At 43.1% G+C, this 19,357-nt stretch overlaps 1 protein-coding gene across 1 annotated transcript in view; it reads right to left on the reverse strand.

Moving 5' to 3' along the window:
* Window positions 1–19,357, reverse strand: part of KCNH7 (potassium voltage-gated channel subfamily H member 7) — a 252,913-nt gene that overhangs the window by 75,605 nt on the left and 157,951 nt on the right. Inside the window, exons 4-5 of the mRNA XM_035132633.2 lie at window positions 11,569–11,601; window positions 2,533–2,961 (exon numbers count right to left, since the gene is read on the reverse strand). Of these exons, the coding sequence (XP_034988524.2) occupies window positions 2,533–2,961; window positions 11,569–11,601 (462 nt within the window). The remainder of the gene's footprint in view (window positions 1–2,532; window positions 2,962–11,568; window positions 11,602–19,357) is intronic.

Genomic DNA, 19,357 nt, shown 5'->3' on the forward strand with positions numbered 1-19,357 from the left:
CTGACTCGGCTCCCAAATCTAGGCTCTAAATATAATTGTTTAGTTCAGTTGAGTGATGCCTTTGTCCTGGAAGGATTTTTATTTTTAAGAAGGTGTGTTAAGAAAAGCATAATGAAGTGGATCCAAATTGTATACACTGATGTAGAAAAGGTTCTGTTTGGTTGTCTTTTAGGTTCAGTGTCCTGGTGAAAAGGACCAATTCCAGAATGTACTGAATGTGATTAAGAATGCTCTCTGCGTGAAATTGCAAATGGAATTCATGCATGCACATTTTAAGACTACAGTAAGCTTAAACCATACCCCCTGCCATCCAGGAGCGTGAAACTAGTTTTAAGGAGACAAAAGAGGAATAAGTGAAGAACGCCACAAGGGTCCAGATTATTATTAATTAATTTCCTTGACGTGTAAAAAGCAAAACACGATTAGATTTTAAATCTACCATTGCTATTAAGGATCATTCTGAGCCAATTTTTAAAGTACTTTTGCAAGTTCATCTCTTGGAAACTTAGGTGTCTGATTTTTGCCTACATAAGATTGGTAGCATACCAAGTTCATCTATATAAACAGGCAGCAAAAGCTAAGAACTTTTAAGCTCCGTTGATTCTAATGGGAGGCAGCATTAAGCACATGTTCAACTCTCCTGTTAAAATCAACCGGGACCGATGCACTGAACCACGCTGATTTAAAATAACATATCCACAGTCCTCCCAACCATTCGGAGCTTTTGTTGGTGGCTGATGATTTCGTGGTGAGAGCAAAGGGAATCGTGATGCATCCACCAAGCAAAATTTCTACCATGTGCCCAGCCCAATAGAGATCAGCACGAGAATGTTGCATTTGTACATTTCATATAGCAGGCAAGTTAACATGCCAAAGGAATGGGGCTCTCGAAAGCACTGGACAATAAATTGTACGTGTCTACATTACCTTTGACATTACGGCCATTGTCTGATATTCAGCAGAGTAAAGAAAAGCAGAGGGGAAAAACCATAAACTCTATATCCAAAGACTCAACATTGGTTATTTTTGAAAGTGTATATTTTTTTTATTGAAACTGTTACCCCAACATACGTTTTTATTTAATGGAACCTGCTAATGGGTGAGATCCAAACATCTCTGTGTAGTGGAAAGCACTTGTGCTTACACACAGGGGGAGGGAGGGGTAAGTGGGCCTTCAGGCCAGAAACTCTCATATCTGACATGATGGCATACTGTTTTGAGAAGTTACTGCTTGAAACCTGTCTGAATCCAGGCCTGTGTTTGTAGCAAACTGATGATGGGCATGATCCAGCCAGTTACACATATTTAGCAGCCCCACTCTGTAACCACTTCAGGATCCATGTAATCAGTAGACCAATGTAGAATGTGTTATAAAATATTATATAATGCATTGTAGTAGACCAGGATCGTGTGTCATATCCATAGCTGACTTTGAAAGTTTGAAAACTACAGTTAGGACTGTTAATGGGGACTGGGAAGGGAGAAGCCATTATTTATTAATTCATTAAACTTTTATACTCCCCCGTACCTGTAAGGCAGTTCACAACATAACATTTGCAGTGCTTAAGCAGCTGTGCTGCCTCCCTTTTCGTTTTCAGGTACAATTCATGGAATCCTAGAATTGTAGAGTTGGAAAGGGACCCTGAGGATCATCTAGTCCAACCCCCTGCAATATAGAAATATGCAGCTGCCCCATATGGGGATCGAACCTGCAACCGTGGCATTATCAGCACCACACTCTGACCAACTGAGCTATGTCCAGGGAGAGTATATCGTGGGATCTACTGCCTCAGGTGCCAAAATCACTTGGCCTTAGATACGATCCATCTTGGGTCAGCCCTGACTGACTCTGATGGACTTTCAGTACCAGGAAGAAACCATTTTGTTATTACAAGCTAGCCAGCCAGACTTTTGTTTGTTTCTTTGTTTGCCCACATTTTAAATCCATGGCAGAATTGCTGTTTTATTCTGTTCTTTATTTCTTGTGTTTATTTTGATTTTCCTGTCAGTTTTAGCATGATTTCCCCATGCTGCTGCAAGGAAATTATTCTTGTTTTAAGCTGAAGGGCAGCCAATTTTTAGGAAACATTATTCACCAAACCAACTGGAGAGCAAAAGATCCAAGGAGTCAGTCTCTAACATTACAGTGGGTAGCTTTTCCACAATTGGCTTTCCTCCGCTTTTCCCCCAGGCACGGTCCACGATTTAAAGCTCTATGTCTGAGTGCCCCATGAAAACCAACTCTTTAAAGCTCCATCGGAGCAGACGTTAATCCATGGCAAACCTCAATTAACATTTTTTTTCCTATTCAGCTTTAAAGAGCGGGGTTTTGCGGGGGAAGCTCAGGGCAACACACACACACACAACTCCAAAGCTCAGACATGGAGTGTTAAAAGGCTGATGTCGGCCTGAAAAAGTGTGGATAAGCCCTAATAAAGCCTAATAAGCTGAGTAACGATGTAAACCATCCCATTTAACGGTCACAATTTACAGGTGTTGATTTTTTTTTTTTAAAAAAGAAAGAAATCATACCTTCACTTGCATGCCGGTCCCGAAACACATTCTTGGGATGGATGTTAAACCCCTCTATGTTTTGTATTGAAGATGCTCTCCTTATATTGCAAATACTTTCCTTTGACTGGGCATGGGTAAGTCCTGTACTGGAATGGAGCATATCTGGGTAGAGTCGATCCCACTGCCGTTTTGGAGATGAATGGTCTAGGGGTCCTGATATATTCACCGGAGGCAAACATGTGCTTGGCTGGATGAGCGCCTTGGTGTCGTCTGCTTCCGAAGGGCTGCAGCTTTCTTTTGTCGGGGACTTGAAGTGCTTCATCGCCATGGAGTCGTTGCTGCGTTTTGCCGAGTCCACAATCACAGCATCGGGATCTTCCTGCGGCAGGGACTGCTTGCGGTATGATAAGAGGCTCAGCCCGGGTATCTTGAACCCCCAAATTCTGCCTAAGTAGAAAAAGGAAAGTGCCGAATTTTGTATATATATAGATATAGATATATATATATACTGTATATATAAACAATCAGTCGCTGAAATCCAATGGTACGCTTGCTATGTCTGAACAGGAGACCACTCTATCAAACAGAGATCAGCAGATCGGTACATATGCCACAATCCACAGGGCAACACATTCACATTGTGCGCGTAAACAACCTGTCTTCTTGCAGAGTTTTTTGTGCAAAGGCTGCAGATACAACACCACCCCAACACACACCAAGTCACCCAAACTACTTGATAAACTCCCCTTCCTGAGTTCTGAAAGCATTGGGTGTGTGTGTGTGTGTGTGTGTGTGTGTGTGTGTGTGTGTGTGTGTAAGGGAGCTTTAAAAGACCACCAGTCACCAAAATAAATTTTCTGATGCTTAGGAGCCAACTCCTGGTGGCCATGGGTACTTGGGAACCCAAAATAATAGAATTGTGGGGGCTGGGCACCCACAAAGTCAATGAGCGAAGCTGGAGAGAGGCAGCCAGCCAGCTGGCGTGGTGTTGCCTCTGAGAGAGAAGCAATGCAGCCAGACAGTGAGGCACCCTTTTCTGGGGGTGGGGGCTCAGATTTGGAGGCAGAATCTCTCTACCTCCTAGTCCAAGCCCCTCGCCAGAGAAAAGGGTTCCTTGCTGGCTGCGGAGAGAAGAAGGAAGAGGAGTCGCTACAATGCAGACATGCAACATGACATGCACACGCCTGCACATATTGTATGTGATGTCACACGCACTATGCATAATAATAATAATAATAATAATAATAATAATAATAATAATAATATATTTGTACCCCGTCCATCTGGCTGAGTCTCCCCAGCCACTCTGTGCAGCTTCCAACCGAATATTAAAAACAGTACAGCAGGCATCCCCAAACTGCGGCCCTCCAGATGTTTTGGCCTACAATTCCCACGATCCCTAGCTAACAGGACCAGTGGTCAGAGATGATGGGAACTGTAGTCCAAAACATCTGGAGGGCAGAAGTTTGGGGATGCCTGCAGTACAGCATCAAACATTAAAAACTTCCCTAAACAGGGCCACCTTCAGTTGTCTTCTAAAAGTAAAAGTAAAATATATATGTTGTGTCCATTTTTGGAGGAGCCCGTATTACGGCAGCAGGCACCCATAATCCTGAGGGTGAGAAGGCGCCCCCATTCTGATGGGATGAGGGAATGTTTGTTCTTTCATATGCTGACACTCTGTAGTTGAACAAAAGAATATCCACTACAAAGAAATGACTTAATACAGGACCAATGGCCTGTGCAGTGCAGTGCAATAAAGTGAGGCATCCCTGGAAGAAAAAAACAAACAAAGACAGAGGTGTATGATTGCTAGATTAAGTTGCTGCTCATGTCCTTCAACAAATAATGTGGGTCTGTGTCATGGCTGAATACCTACAGTGCAATTCTATACATGCCTTCTCCAGTGCAAGCCTTATTGAGTTCAAGGCCCAGTGTATGCTGGATTGCAGCTTTAATTAATATTTCTGATGTTTGTTTTTAGCTTTAAATTGGAAAGCTGAGCCTCTAGGAAAGACAACCTATAATGTAGTGTATCTGCTCCCACACAAATAGCTCAGTTGGTACAGCATGAGAGTCTTACTATCAGGGGTGTGGGTTCAAGCCCCACGTTGGGCAAAAGATTCCTGCATTGCAACGGGTTGGACTAGATTACAATTCTAATTAATTTTCTTTCACACAAAAAGGAAGGAAGGAAGGAAGGAAGGAAGGAAGGAAGGAAGGAAGGAAGGAAGGAAAAGATGTGACATTTATGCCCTGACCCAGAAACTTTGGTGCATGAGTGGGAGTGGGAGCAATTCTCAGGATGACTTTCACAAGCAGGGAAAACCCACACATCCCCTCTGGCCCACTTGCTACTGTACAAATGCTCAAAAAGGCTGTGTGGTGCCTCCACCACCTCCCAATGCCCCAAGGGCTCCAAAACTTAAATTGAACCTATTTTCCTTTGGGAACTGGGACTACAACTCCCAAAATCCATAGCGGCAAACTGTCACTCCATGCATAATTTCTACTAGGGAACTGAATCACATCCACTCCACTCAACTCACCCCAATGTATGTTTTCTGGATCTGTTGCAGAGGAAAGATGAAGTGTGAAGGGATCAACCAGAAGCGATGAAGGTACATACTGCTCAGTTTGGGCTGAAATAATTCAGCTGGGGGTATTTGCCCTGGGTGAGGAAACCTGCTTCCATTCCCACGACACCCCCAAGATCTCAGGGTTTGTACCTGAGAGTTCACAGAAATGAATATGCCATCCACCCTGTGGCCTAGTTGGCACAACACAGTAAGCCAAACTATGCCTTACTACGCCCATGAACAGGGTGTTGTGCCGCCGGGATGCAGAGATCTGCCCAGTGCCCCCGAATTGGGGGTGGGGGCAAACGTTGTTGACATTTTTTGGGGGGAGGTGGAAGCCAAGGTTGTTGACCTTTTTTAGGGGGGGGGGCGAACTCAAAGTTGTTGAGCTCACCTGTAACAATGAAGCAGCGGAAAACACTGCTTATGTTTCCTGACTCGCTGGGAATATTTGACGCTACAGAGCGACAAAGCAGGGGGACGGGGACTTCCGCTCCATTGCTTTTCACTGCAAGCTGATCAAGAGGCAGTAGGTATACATTTGGTGCCTCCCAGAATTTTGCGCCTGAGTGCCCCACACCCCTTGCACCCCCAGGTAAAGATGGCCCTGCCCATGAGCGCCTGGAGAGGAGCTCATAGCTACTTTGGTCCTCAGCTAGCCATTTTTTGTACTCCAGTGTCATGCTGATACAAGGGCACCAACCCCTAGGGGCCCAGGTCTCTTTGCCCCTCCCAATAAAATGTTTGAGAGGGCTGCCCCCTCAACACTGTGAGAAAGCACCTCAGAAGAAGACAACTGCTGCCCAGCACTCATTCTCACATTCCCCAGCTCCTCTACTTCTCCTGCCCACCACTACTCTGTTGCTGGGTTTGGGGTGCTGAGTCAGGTCAACAGAGGCAAAAAGTTGGGGTAGTCTAGTCAAAAGAGCATAACAAACAGCTGATTGCTTTAGAATGATGACTATGGGGTCTGATTGCTATGGGAAAGTTGTTGTAATCATTTGATTGGTTGTTTGTAATCACATGTTAGCTTAGATCATGTCACTGTACAGTACACCACTTTGTAGCCTCTCTTAGATTTTCAGGACCCTACATACCTTTGTATTCAATCAAGACCTAGCTTTTCACTTGAAGCCTGCTTCTTCTAATTTTGGCTATCTGTGAAGGTAACGCCCAGTTTAGGAACCGCTTTTTAAATTCCTGCAACAGCAGAATGGCAAAATCTGTGTTCTTTCTGAATTGAAACAAAATACTTAATGGATAATCAAGATAATGGACTATGCTGAAATGGCAAAATTGACCGGGAGAATCAGGAACCAAGAAGACAAGAAATTGAGTAAAGAATGGGAAAAGTTTACAGACTACCTTAAAGAGCACAGTCAACATTTAAAAACGTTAGCAGGACTGATATAACACTTGTAATGTATGAAACCTATGGTTAAAATGGGATATAAACAAAATTTGGATAAATATTATAAGATGCAGTAGGAAAAGACTTGCAATGGAAATCCTGATGGGGTGGGGGGAGGTCTAAGGATTCAGGGAATCCTATATATGTACAAAATTCCGGTAACCCATTCCGGTACTTCCGGGTTCGGTGCGGAGCGCAACCCGAAAAGACACAACCTGAAGCTGCTGTAACCTGAGATATGGCTGTACTTAAATGAGGTACAACTACTCTATTCCATAGAAGCCCTGCATGTGCAATAAATAAAGAGTTTTTGAACAACTCCTCACATGTTCACTGAATGAATGATGGGGAAGAACAATTGTATTTCCCAGCCGTATACCACCCAGATGAGTTGTGGCTCAGTTCCAGAGCAACTGCATGCAGAAAGTCCCAGGTTCAAACCGCAGCATCTCGAGGTAGGGTTGGAAATGTCCTCTGCATGAAGCTCTGGGAAACCACTGCCAGTCAGTGTGACAAGTTCCTGGGGCAGAGTTGCTACCTGAGTCCTTTTGCTCTTTGGCTCTACATTGAGCAAGGGACCCTACCAGGTAGCAGCCAATCTCACAAGCGCTTTGCCCTCTCAAGTTTTAAAGGCCATGTATGTTTGTGGGGTGTGTTGAATAGTTGACTTTGGACAGGGGTGCTTGAGGGATTCGATCACTGCAAATTCAGGTGCGAACTGACCTGATCTGCACATCATGAACGAACGAAGGTATCTGCCAGCTTTCACACTTCCTAAATGTTCTGACACTGTTCTCAGCTTGAGCAGTTCATCAAGATAAACTTTACAATGCATAATTTGAGAAACAAATGAATTTAGAAATGCATATTTGGTGAGGAAAATGCATTTTAGATTACATATTTAATCATGTATTTCTGGGGGATAAGAAGAAGAAGAAGAAGAAGAAGAAGAAGAAGAAGAAGAAGAAGAAGAAGAAGAAGAAGAAGAAGAAGAAGAGGAGGAGGAGGAGGAGGAGGAGGAGGAGGAGGAAAGGAAGAGGAAGAGGAAGAGGAAGAGGAAGAGGAAGAGGAAGAGGAAGAGGAAGAAGAAGAAGAAGAAGAAGAAGAAGAAGAAGAAGAAGAAGAAGAAGAAGAAATTGCAGAAAAATGCCGATTTTACAGGTGGCTGATTCATCCATTCCTAGCCATGGAGCATGCTTTAAATTCACGCTCTCTGTGCCCAAGTGAGAATAAGAATCCCAGGATACCAAATGTCAATTTCTGTGCAGATGCTTTATCTATCTACACTGCAGACTGATGCATGTTTGGATCTGCATTCCTACCTAAACCATGAACATTTTCCACTGGTCCATATGGTTCTTTACAACAATAATCACAGTGTGTAGTGGTAGTAAGCATGTCAGAGACAGAGGCACTCCTCTATCTCCTCTGTCTACACAAACACTCACTCACTCACTCCATAGCATTTAACAAGAGACAAACACGGCATGGTAGAAAGCTATTGGAGTTGTCCGTCTTCAATTTGTACCCAAAGATCCAAAGACGTGCATCTTGGGAGCTGTCCAGGAAGCTTTTTCCTAACAGCTAATGTATGCTTGACAAACTGGCTACAGCTGAAAATTACCAAAGTACATTAAAGTCATTGTGTAGTTTTCGTAATGCACGTGAAATTGAGTTATAAAACAGTCTGTAAATCAATTGTGCAAGCTAATTACATCAAAGCTCAGACAATTACTATAGTTCTTTGTTTATCAGTTGCGGTGCATGCCCATAAAGTAAGATCATTCATCGCATTTCCTTGCATTTTTGCAATGGAAAATGTAGAAGGTTCCCTCCCTGCCCTGCTGCTGTTCTATTTTAGTAATATTCATGGTGGTGCAGATGGTCTTTTCTGCTTCGCTAGGTTAATACAACCATGTTTGGCTGCAAGGCTGCATTGCTGATTTAGCTGTCTTAACTGCTAGTTCAGCTGGAAAGGATACCCATTGAGAATGTGGCTCACTACTAATACTTTCAGGAATGAAATGGGAAATCCAGATGAATATCTTTGCCAGTCTTTTTCTAACTGGAAAAGAAACTTCCAATGTTCTGTTTTGATTTAATTGAACTGTCTTTTGACAGGTGGCTCATTTCTACTGTAAAGGCAATTAGCAACTTACTTTTGTCTCTCTCTTAAAAAAAGAAATCCTCTTCTATTATTGGACATGAAATAGGCAGAGCTCACTTACAATTTATGTGAAAAGGACAGACATTGTCACCTATATAGTCTGATTTTATCCATTCTATATACCTATTGACATCATTTGCATCATATTTGCATCTTCTGCTTGGAGGTATTTTCATCGCTGCATTATTACTGTAATTCTAATTATTTAAACTTGTTCTTGTTTTCATCTTTTAGGGCTGCTCAGATAATTTCTGTTATAGGGTGGCCTATAAATAGCGGGTGCGGGTGGCGCTGTGGTCTAAACCACAGAGCCTAGGGCTTGCTGATCAGAAGGTCGGCGGTTCGAATCCCTGAAATGGGGTGAGCTCTTGTTGCTCGGTCCCAGCTCCTGCCAACCTAGCAGTTCGAAAGCACGTCAAGTGTAAGTAGATAAATAGGTACCACTACAGCGGGAAGGTAAACAGCGTTTCTGTGTGCTGCTCTGGTTCGCCAGAAGTGGCTTAGTCATGCTGGCCACATGACTCGGAAGCTTTTTGCGGACAAACGCCAGCTCCCTCGGCCTATAGAGCGAGATGAGCACGCAACCCCAGAGTCGTCCGCAACTGGACCTAATGGTCAGGGGTGCCTTTACCTTTATAAATAGCATAAACAAGCCAGCAAAAAACCCCACAACCTATCTCATGAAATGCTCATGAAAATAATGAGTAGGGCAAATGTGTTTGACAAGTCTTGCTAATCCTCTTTCAGAAATATGGATTGAACCAGCAATACAGCAAACCTGCTCAGCAAGGGACAGTCTCTTGGTCTCAACAGAGTTGACTAGACCAAATAATAAGCAGCATCTGACCTTATCCATTTCAGACCCACACAGAAGGGAAACTCCCCCCCCCATTTTTTTTTAATTCTTCTAAGTACATCTAATAATATGTGCCATTATTTCACATTCTTAAAAGAAATCCAGAAGATTGTGTGTGTGTGTGTGTGTGTGTGTGTGTGTGTATTGATGATGCCTCTAGAGCAATGTTTTTGGACTATGGTTCACATCATCCCTGACCACTGATTCTGCTAGCTAGGGATGATGAGAGTTGTAGTCCAAAACATCTGGAGACCCAAGTTTGGGAAACACTCCGAGGATCGTTTTGGCTTGTCCAGTGATACAGCTTCAAGCACCATGAAGTTGCCACTGTTAGATGGCCACATAGGAGATGTTAGCTAAGCAAAATACAATTGTTCCTTACACCAATGGGGAATACTGCATTCATTATTCTATGTTCAAATTATCACTCACCACATAGATGGCTACTAGTCAATGATAACTTTTTCTTCCATGATAAGGTTAATCCAATTTTTTTAGACTGTCCAAGTGGGTATTCATCATCACATTGTGTACTAGTGAACCCCACAGTTTAATTTCGCTCTGTGTGAAGAATACTTCCTTTTTGCCTGTTCTTACTCTCCTGCCATTCAGCTTTATTCAGGTTCAAGTATGATGAGAAAAGGTGTGTGTGTGTGTGTGTGTGTGTGTGTGTGTGTGTGTGTGTGGAACCTCTCACTTTCCACTTCTGCTGCACCATGTGCTGCAAGGAAGCGTCTCTCACATGGCTGTGGGACGTGTGAAAGATGCTGCAGGCGTGATCAAGTGAATGAGTGGCCAAGGTGGGCCAGCAGGGCCAAGCTAAAAAAAAAAAAAGCAGGCTAGGAAGCCACATCTAGCACAAGTGACCTGAAACAAAGGCGACTCTAGCAGGTGGAAAGCTCAGCAGTCCATTGAACTCAAGGAGATGGTGTGATAAGGTTAAGATACATGCTTGGTATCACATGCAATACATGACAATGAAACAGATAGATTTGGGTGAGGCTCCAATACTTTGGCCACCTCAAGAGAAGAGAAGACTCCCTGGAAAAGACCCTGATGTTGGGAAAGATTGAGGGCACAAGGAGAAGAGGACAACAGAGGACAAGATGGTTGGACAGTGTTCTCGAAGCCACCAATATGAGTCTGACCAAACCGTGGGAGGCAGTGGAAGACAGGAGTGCCTGGCGTGCTCTGATCCATGGGGTCACGAAGAGTCGGACACGACTAAATGACTAAACAACAACAACAACAAATGCCATCTGGATCTTGGTGACAGATTTGAGGACTAAAGCTATTAATACTTGCACGATGGACACTTAAGCCTGGTGGGATAAGAGGGTCCATTTTCTTTTATCCTCACCATTAAGAGACAGGAGAATGAAATAAGGATGGGGAGGATTAGGGTGGGAAACCTGAGCAATGCAGAAGTTCCCCTTAAGAGGCATGGATAAGTGACCTGAAAGCAAAGGGTTTAAACAAGGGACACGACTAGGTGAATTCAGAAATATTTAAACCGAATATTTGCATTTAGTTATTGAAATAAAAGTAGCTTGTGGCCTTTAATCTCTTACAATCTCTGGACCTTCTTTCTGACATGAAAAGAAAAAAAACTGTATCAGGTTGGATATCATGACTCTGTTGATGCAATATATGTGATGTTCACAGGGCAATGTTTTCAAGCGATACATCCATGTAGAAAAGTGAGATTAAAATTGGTTGTCCCAAAAACTTGGTGGGTAGGACATGATGTCAGAATCTAAGCCTTCATAAAACGTGACCCACAAAATTGAAGGCTGGGTGTGCATGCTTGAAAAAGCTCTCTCTCTTTTTGCAACAAATTGCACGAACAGGGAGATTCTCAATCATCTAATACGTGGCTGGTAGGATGTTTTGGGTTTGGTGAGTCTCTATAGAAAAGAGGAAGGTATTCAGATCCAGTAAGTAAGAAACAGCTTTGAATCAGTGCTCAGGAAAGCTGGGCTAGTCATTGAAATAATAGAAGCAGAAGTGGTGTAAATAGGATTTCAATGGATAGAATTACCTGAAAATGAGCCTCTTGAAAGGTTGTTGCCATCTGAAATACAAGTAAACTGAATTTACAGATAGCATTCATTTTTTTAAAAAAAGAAAAGAAATAAAAGGTAATAATAAATCAGTTATAGTTAACCTTAAATGTGGGAAAGAAGCATATGTCAAAGAGATATAAAACAAAAATTAGAACTTGGCTCAATGGTTGCCTTTCAATAAATCATAAATACTGTATACATATCCACATGGATGGTATTTAACGTAATACATTGATTTCACAGCCAAACACCACTCTGCTTGTATGTGTAAGGGCTTTGGACAGTACAGAATTTTGGCAATAGAGGCCAGCTTCATTGCTTTGTCATTTTGGGACCCTGGACAGTTGCCCAGCATATGTGAAGGACAGTGTGAGCCCTTTCATTCACAGTCCTGTGCATTTTAAGGAACAATGTTCAAAGTAACTGCATGAGATAGTTCATGGAATTGCAGAGTTGAAAGGGATCCCAATGGCCATCTAGCCATCACTCCTCTTTTCTTACAGGTGGTGGACTGATGCAATAAGTTGGTCAAAACTACCAATGGATCCACTGCCAGTGTTGACACATAACAATAAGCCAAGTCTATTGACATAAATAGGGATGGGGGAGAAATTTGGTTTGGAATCTTCCTACCTTGCATTTCATGAAACAATATGCTCACCAAAATGCAGCTAACCTTTGAAAATTTCATCCTCCAAATTTTGGAGCAAAGTTCTTCAGTACAAAAACTGTGTACCAAAAATGTATGTATTGGGTTCCCCCCCCCCTTTTTGCATAAAAACACATGCTTTAGTCAAACTAAGAAACAAAAATGCATTATACTGCAAAACATTGCTTGCAAGACATGCATATTAGTCAAAATTGCATATAATAATGTGTTTTTTAAGAAACACATGCCTTAAAATGCCGTTGCCTGATGCAAAGATGTGGCAAATTGCTCTTATGATAGGAAAAATGAGAAACTGACTTAATAAGGCATTGCATGGATTCATCTAAGTTGTTCCCACTTTGCTCTTCTTCTAACAAATACAGGGTTGTTTGATCCCTACCAAGTCGAGATTCATAACCTTGGTTTAAGGCTGGCTAGCAATCCTGGCTTGCTTGTTAGGAAGAAGCAAACCACAACCCCAGATATCTTGCTAAGCTGGCTTGTTTACTGGCTTGTGCCGAGAAGGAAAGAAGTAAGAGTGATAAGGCTAACAGATACTGTTCTGCTAAGGGAAACCTTTTAAATGTGAGTGGGGGGTGGGGGGTGGGAAGAGGACAAATAGATATCAGAACAGTCTTGGGAGTCAAAAACAGCAAAAGTACAAGATCCTCCAGCTCAGGATCTCCGTTGGCTCGGAGCTGGAGAACTTAAATGCTGGTGACTAAAGGCACAGCCAGCTGAAGATCCTGCTTTGTTGATCAGGCAAATACTAGGGTTGCCACAACATGTCTGGAATTTCCCGGACATAGCTGGAATACTGCAATCAGAAGCAGTGCCCAGAAGAAAAATGGCTAAAATGTCTGTGGAAATCCAGGTTTGTTAAGTGCATGGAATGGAAGGCTGAAATTCCAGCCATAGAAAGATATAGGAGCAGAGAAGCTTATGCTCTGAATTGCTGCCTATGTGCTATGTAGTCATTATCCCTATGGTATGCTAATGATCGTCTTCCAAAGCAACTACTCTATTCCGAACTTAAAAATGGAAAGCGTAATGCTGGTGGTCAACAAAAGAGGTATAAAGACTGTCTCAAAGCAAATCTTTAAAAAATGTAGTATAAACACACTGACAACTGGGAAACACTGGCCTGCGAGCGCTCCAGTTGGAGAACAGCCTTAGCCAAAGGTGTTGTGGACTTTGAAGATGCTCGAACACAGGGCGCAAGAGAGAAACGTGCTAAGAGGAAGGCACACTGGGCAAATCCACACCGTGATCAACTCCCACCCAGAAACCAATGTCCCCATTGTGGAAGGATGTGTGGATCCAGAATTGGCCTCTACAGTCACTTATGGACCCATTGTTTAAACCGTGTTTATGGAAGACAATCTTACTCGGATACGAGTGATCGCCAAAGAAGAAAGAAAAAGGTATGCCTATTGCTTTCTGACTTAATCCCTGGCCTCCTGTGTCCCTCCCTGGATTGCCTGTTACTTTGGAAAATTAAGTCCCCATTTTAGAAGTGTTTGACAGCTATGTTTGGAGTTACTGTTGATTTTTTACTTTCTTTTTGCTAGATCAGGAAGGAAAGGATCTTCAGCTCCTAACCTAGCTGTACTTTGATAAGAGAGGAAGACGAGGGTTTCAGACTTTGCTTTCATTTTAATCATTAATGTCATCTCAGGCATTAAAATGGCTGCTCTTTGCCTTAGCAACTGGGGATTGTACAGCCCTCATTTCCCTGAACAGGAACTCTTCTCTGGAGCTTCTCTCTTTTTCTTTTTCTTTTGCTCATCCCCTTCTCTATCACACCTCCACATCAAACATATCTTGCAGAAATAAGGACAGGTACCAACTCCCCCTATCCTTTTTGTCTTTTTATTCCAATGTCATCTCAGTCTTTCTGGAGAGTTAGTCAGTATTTTCCTTAACTCTTCCCCCTTCCCCTATCTTCTGCTGTCAAGCCCAATCAAGTTGCTCTTTCTGAGAATGCATGGTTGATCTGCTTTCTTTCTTCTCCCTTGCTGTGCTCCTAACTTCTTTCTTTCTTGGTTGATCCTCCTCTCCCACACCTCCTCTTTCCCTCTAGCATTGCCCTGAAGTCTCCCTCCTTCCTTTTGATTCTTGCTTGCCTTAACACTTCCCCAAAGCCTCACAAAATCACCACCCTTTTTGGGGGAACAAGCAAATTTCTCTAGTCAGCATCATTTTCCTGACTAGATGCTCTGATGTCATGTTTAGGTTATAAAATGGGTATCAGGGTTGCATATGAGAACTGCAGGTCTGTGTGCAAACTGCACACTTCATAACAGATCCCTATTATTTATTCCAGGCCTGGATGATCCAAACTCCTCACATTGTCTGGTAATCTTACAATATATTTCTTCACCTGTCTAAAGAGGCTTTGAGTCCCAAGTATGCACAGTCTACTACTATAGCTCACAGAAGTCATTTCCACCTACAGGCAGCAAGGTTCCTGGTAGTTTCCCTGGAATCCTTGACAATGAATATTATTCAGCTAGGCTATGGCCTATGAATATTAAGGTCTGCTCTGAAACTGCAGGTGTGGATAGTTCTGTGTATCCAAACCCTTAAATCAGGCATAGAGAACATGGTATCCCTCCCATCAGTCCCAGCCAGCATGGCCAGTGGTCAGGGATGCAGCAATCCAACAAAATCTGGAGGGCCACAAATCAACTACCCCTGCCTTAAGTAAATCACATATTGAAAGCCACCGTGGCATCATGATTGGGCAGGAACTGGGAACTGGAATCGTCACTGAGCCATGAAGCTTGCTGGGAGATCTTGGGCCAGTCACAATTGCTCAGCCTAATCTACCTCTCAGGATACCCCTTTCTCCTGAACCTTCTCGAGAACAGGAGGCCAGTATAGATTTAGAACAGTGGTTTGCAGAAGGACATAGTTCAGAGGCTGCAGAGGGGAGAACCTGGAAGAGCAACAGCAGGAAGAAGAAGCACCAGGGGAGAGACAGCTGACACAGTGTCTTTGGAAAGCATTCCTGATCCCTCCCTTTCCCAGGACCAGGTGTGCACTGAGGGTAGTAGAACAGAGAGCTCAGGAGCAGAAAGCTCAGATTAGCCGACACAGAATAGGAGAGATGTAGTGGGTGGGGTGGGACTTTACTTGGAGCAATGCCATTATTTAGGGAAGACTGCATTCCTTTCTCTCTCTCTGTGAATGTTAATAAATTACGTGGTAAGAACTTTTATTGTTTCTCTGCTTCTTGGCTGCTACTGTGGAAGGGATCGGATTCCCCGAAGCCTGACAGGGAACCAATATATGTTGGCCTGAGCTCCTTGGAGGAAAGGTGGCAAATAAATAAGTATAACAGACAACCCATTTGGAGAGGGAGCAGAAGTGGATTTAGGGGAGTGCAACTGGTTTGGTTGCACTGGCCAAGCCCCTGGGGGTGCCACAACTCTGATTTACAATGGAGCGTAAGAAGCAGAGGGGTGCCGCACAGGGCACTGCTGAAATTTGAGACCCCCCAAGATCTGCGGCTGGATAGAGATCCCAAACTCTGAGGGATTCCCAGCTTCAGACAGGCACTTATAACAACGCAGATGTTCACTTATAGAATTACACCATGAGATGTAGGAAGGATTCCTTGGTTACATTATTTATTCATTGCCATGATGTAAAACTGTGCCTTTTCGGATTTAAAAGGCCAAGTGCTGCATTAAATAATAAAACAGACAAAGTAAGGTGAGCATCAATAATGTAGCATTTTTGCCACATAGGGCTCTCTAAACTTTTGTGTCATTCCCTTCTGTCCAAGTTTCTCTTAGATCTGTTTTACTGTAAGTAAAAAAATGAAGAGCTCGGCAAACCTCCTATTGACACTGGTCTGGTCTGCAGGTCACACTAAATATGTGGGTTCCAGGAAAGAAAGTCTCAGTTGTTGATCCTGCTTGATCTCCACCACATTAAGCTGAACCAAGCTTTGGTTAGCGTGTCATCCAAATCCAAGCTCATGGTTTAACTCTCTCAATAAGAATATGAGAAAAGCCTGCTGGATCAGGCCAATGGCCCATCTAGTTCACCATCCTGTTCTCACAGTAGCTAACAAGATGGCTGTGCAAAATCTGCAAGCAGGACCTCAGCAATAGATGGGTTGGATCCATTTTATAAAATGATGGGTTGGATCCAATGAAGCTCTTCCACAAACAGAAGGGAGCCATATGTTCATAGAAGGGGCTTCAATCCAGCAAATGCTTCCATAGAAGTAGTTTCTTCTTTGATTTCTCTTTTTCCCTGTAGACCACTTCCATGTTGTTTGAAAGTAGTGTTGCCATACATCCGAAATACCGCCGTCAGCAGCAGTGTCCAGGCGGAAATCGGCGGAATGTCTGGGAAAATCCAGACGTATGGCAACCCAGTGTCGGTTCAGCTGATTATCCATAAAGATAGCTTAAAAATGGCAAGTATTTTTTGCTATTTTGCCAAAAAGTTCAACAACTGTGGCCAAACAAAAAGCTCTATTGAAAGGGTCCCCAACAGATTTTTAGAAAGCTCCAGGATCAGGAAAAGGAAGAGGACATTAACAGAAGTTGTCTCCTCCTCCTTTTCCTGTTCACAGAAGTACACTAATGGATCTCTCAATGGAGTCTAATATATTACTTTTTGAAAATATAGATTGCATTGTTATCCATGTACAGTAAAGAAAAAAATGCTCACACAAGAAACACAGTGCCTTTCCTCCATATGTAGCATACTGTACATGTAGTTGTGTCTGATAGATAGGCTTGGCTGCATCTCTCTGCCTTCTGCTGAGGTGGTTGCAAGCAGTGCCAGATTTATGTATAAGCTAAACAAGCTATAGCTTAGGGACCCACTCTCTTGGGGGCCAACAAAAAAATTAAAGGAAAAAACCCCCTGGATGTACATTTCCAAAATATAAAAGATAAAAAACAAATAAAATGGCTTTAGATACCTATTAGGTCCACAAATTACCCTACAGCATGTATTCAACACAAAAAACTGACCATTTGTTGTTGACAAAGGACAACTGGACATATAAAGGGCCCCGTTACCTTCAGTAGCTTAGGGCCTCATGAAACCTAAATCTGGCCTTGGTTGCAAGCCTGGATTTGGTATCATGTAAGGTGAGAAGTGGCCTCTTTTGCATGGACTCTTCAATGTTGGCAATAAAAGGTAAAGGTACCCCTGAAAATTAGGTCCAGTCGCGGACAACTCTAGGGTTGTCTCGCTCTATAGGCTGAGGGAGCCGGTGTTTGTCAGCAGACAGCTTCCAGGTCATGTGGCCAGCATGACTAAGCCGCTTCTGGAGAACCAGAGCAGCGCACGGAAACGCCGTTTACCTTCCCACCACCTATTTATCTACTTGCACTTGATGTGCTTTCGAACTGCTAGGTGGGGAGGAGCAAGGACCGAGCAATGGGAGCTCACCCTGTCGCGGGGATTCGAACCACTGACCTGATCGGCAAGCCCTAGGCTGTGTGGTTTAGACCACAACACCACCCGCGTCCCTAATGTTGGCAATATCTTTCACTTATTCAGATCAGAATATCCACAGAGCCTCTCCATAGATAAGTAGACAGATGCAGTGCTTTTTCTCTGGGGGGGCGCAGGGGGACACATACCCCTAAACATTTTGTGAATCTAAGTTTGGCCTCATTGAGGGGCAATAGTTCAATATGAGTAGGAAAATGAGAGTACCCCTAAACATTTTTTTAAAGAAAAAAAGCACTGGACAGATGGATAAATACACAGGATGATGCACAATGCATACTCTGTTCTTAACTTGAGCCTTTTGGAAATGTGGCAAAAAAGTGAACCCATTGGAAATGAAAAAACCAAAGGGTGCAACCCAATACTTGGGTTTAATGGAGATTAATCTCATGTCAGTGTATATAGGACTGCAGGCAAAGGATTATTCCTTGTCTTTATCCTATGGAGTGATGAAGTTGTTTATATTGAGAATCATGGAGATTCGCAAATCAATACGGTAATTTTTCTGAAGCACCTTGCCGAGTGCTGACTCTGCTTTTCCGCCCAATAACTTTTTGATTCTGCATAAACTTTACAATGGATGGGCCATCCAGCTAAAATTCACTTTTAATTGCTTTTTGAGGCAGGTCCACATATTGACACAAGACTTGCCATAATTAGGCTGGCACAAGCAAGTAAGCTTCTCTTCTTCCTTCAAAACAACAACATCCTGATCCTGTAAGTACATGAATCTGTGGATAAATTTACTATTACATTATATGCAAGAACAAATAATTAGTGACTTGCGCTTCATGCTGATTAAGCTTCACTTGTTGTTGTTGTTTAGTCGTTTAGTCATGTCTGACTCTCTGTGACTCCGTGGACCAGAGCACGCCAAGCAGAATTCCACTAGCATTTTTCAAAGGCTTTTTGTCTAGTTGTATACCAAAATAGTTGATCTAAAGGGAAATGATCTTGCGATAAGATAACCAATGTGCTTGAGCAAAACGCTCTTTATCCTGATGGGCAATCTGACTGTTTTAAATGAATTTAGGGGTCAGTCCTATTCCTCAGAAGCAAGCACCATTGTATTCAATGGGAGTTATACCCCCCCCTGGCAAGGGTGTATAGGACTGCACACATATTAGTGTCTCAAATAGATTAGTCACTGGGCAGTAGTTCTGTACCATCAAAGGACAGCCACTTCCCACCTTGCTTAATCCAAGGATTTCTGCCCATTGCTTTTCCATTCTCATCTCCTCTGCCACTCCTTCATATGTTTTCTTCTTCTTAATACTCAGCAAAATACCTGCACCCTTCCTATGCATTCTAACTACCTCTCATGTTGACCAGCTGCTGTTTTACCTTGCTTTGTTCCTACCTTTGATACGTGCTCCCTTTGCACCCTGCCCAAGTTTCCACTTTAAAAAATACCACTCCTTATACAACCGCCTTTTCTTTATCTGGGAGCAAGCTTACACAGCTTGTATTTAAGGGCTCAACATTTTACCCCATCTGATCACAACAATGTGGAAGCGCTGATCCCCAAGCCTCACTGGTCCCTACCAATGGCTTCCCGGAAGGTGATCATACCTGCATTTCCCAGGAAAATTTGGACCCTAGGAAGCTACGTGCAGCCACTCCTGCCC

This window comes from Zootoca vivipara, chromosome 1 (assembly GCF_963506605.1).
Source record: "Zootoca vivipara chromosome 1, rZooViv1.1, whole genome shotgun sequence".
NCBI classification, from domain to species: domain Eukaryota; kingdom Metazoa; phylum Chordata; class Lepidosauria; order Squamata; family Lacertidae; genus Zootoca; species Zootoca vivipara.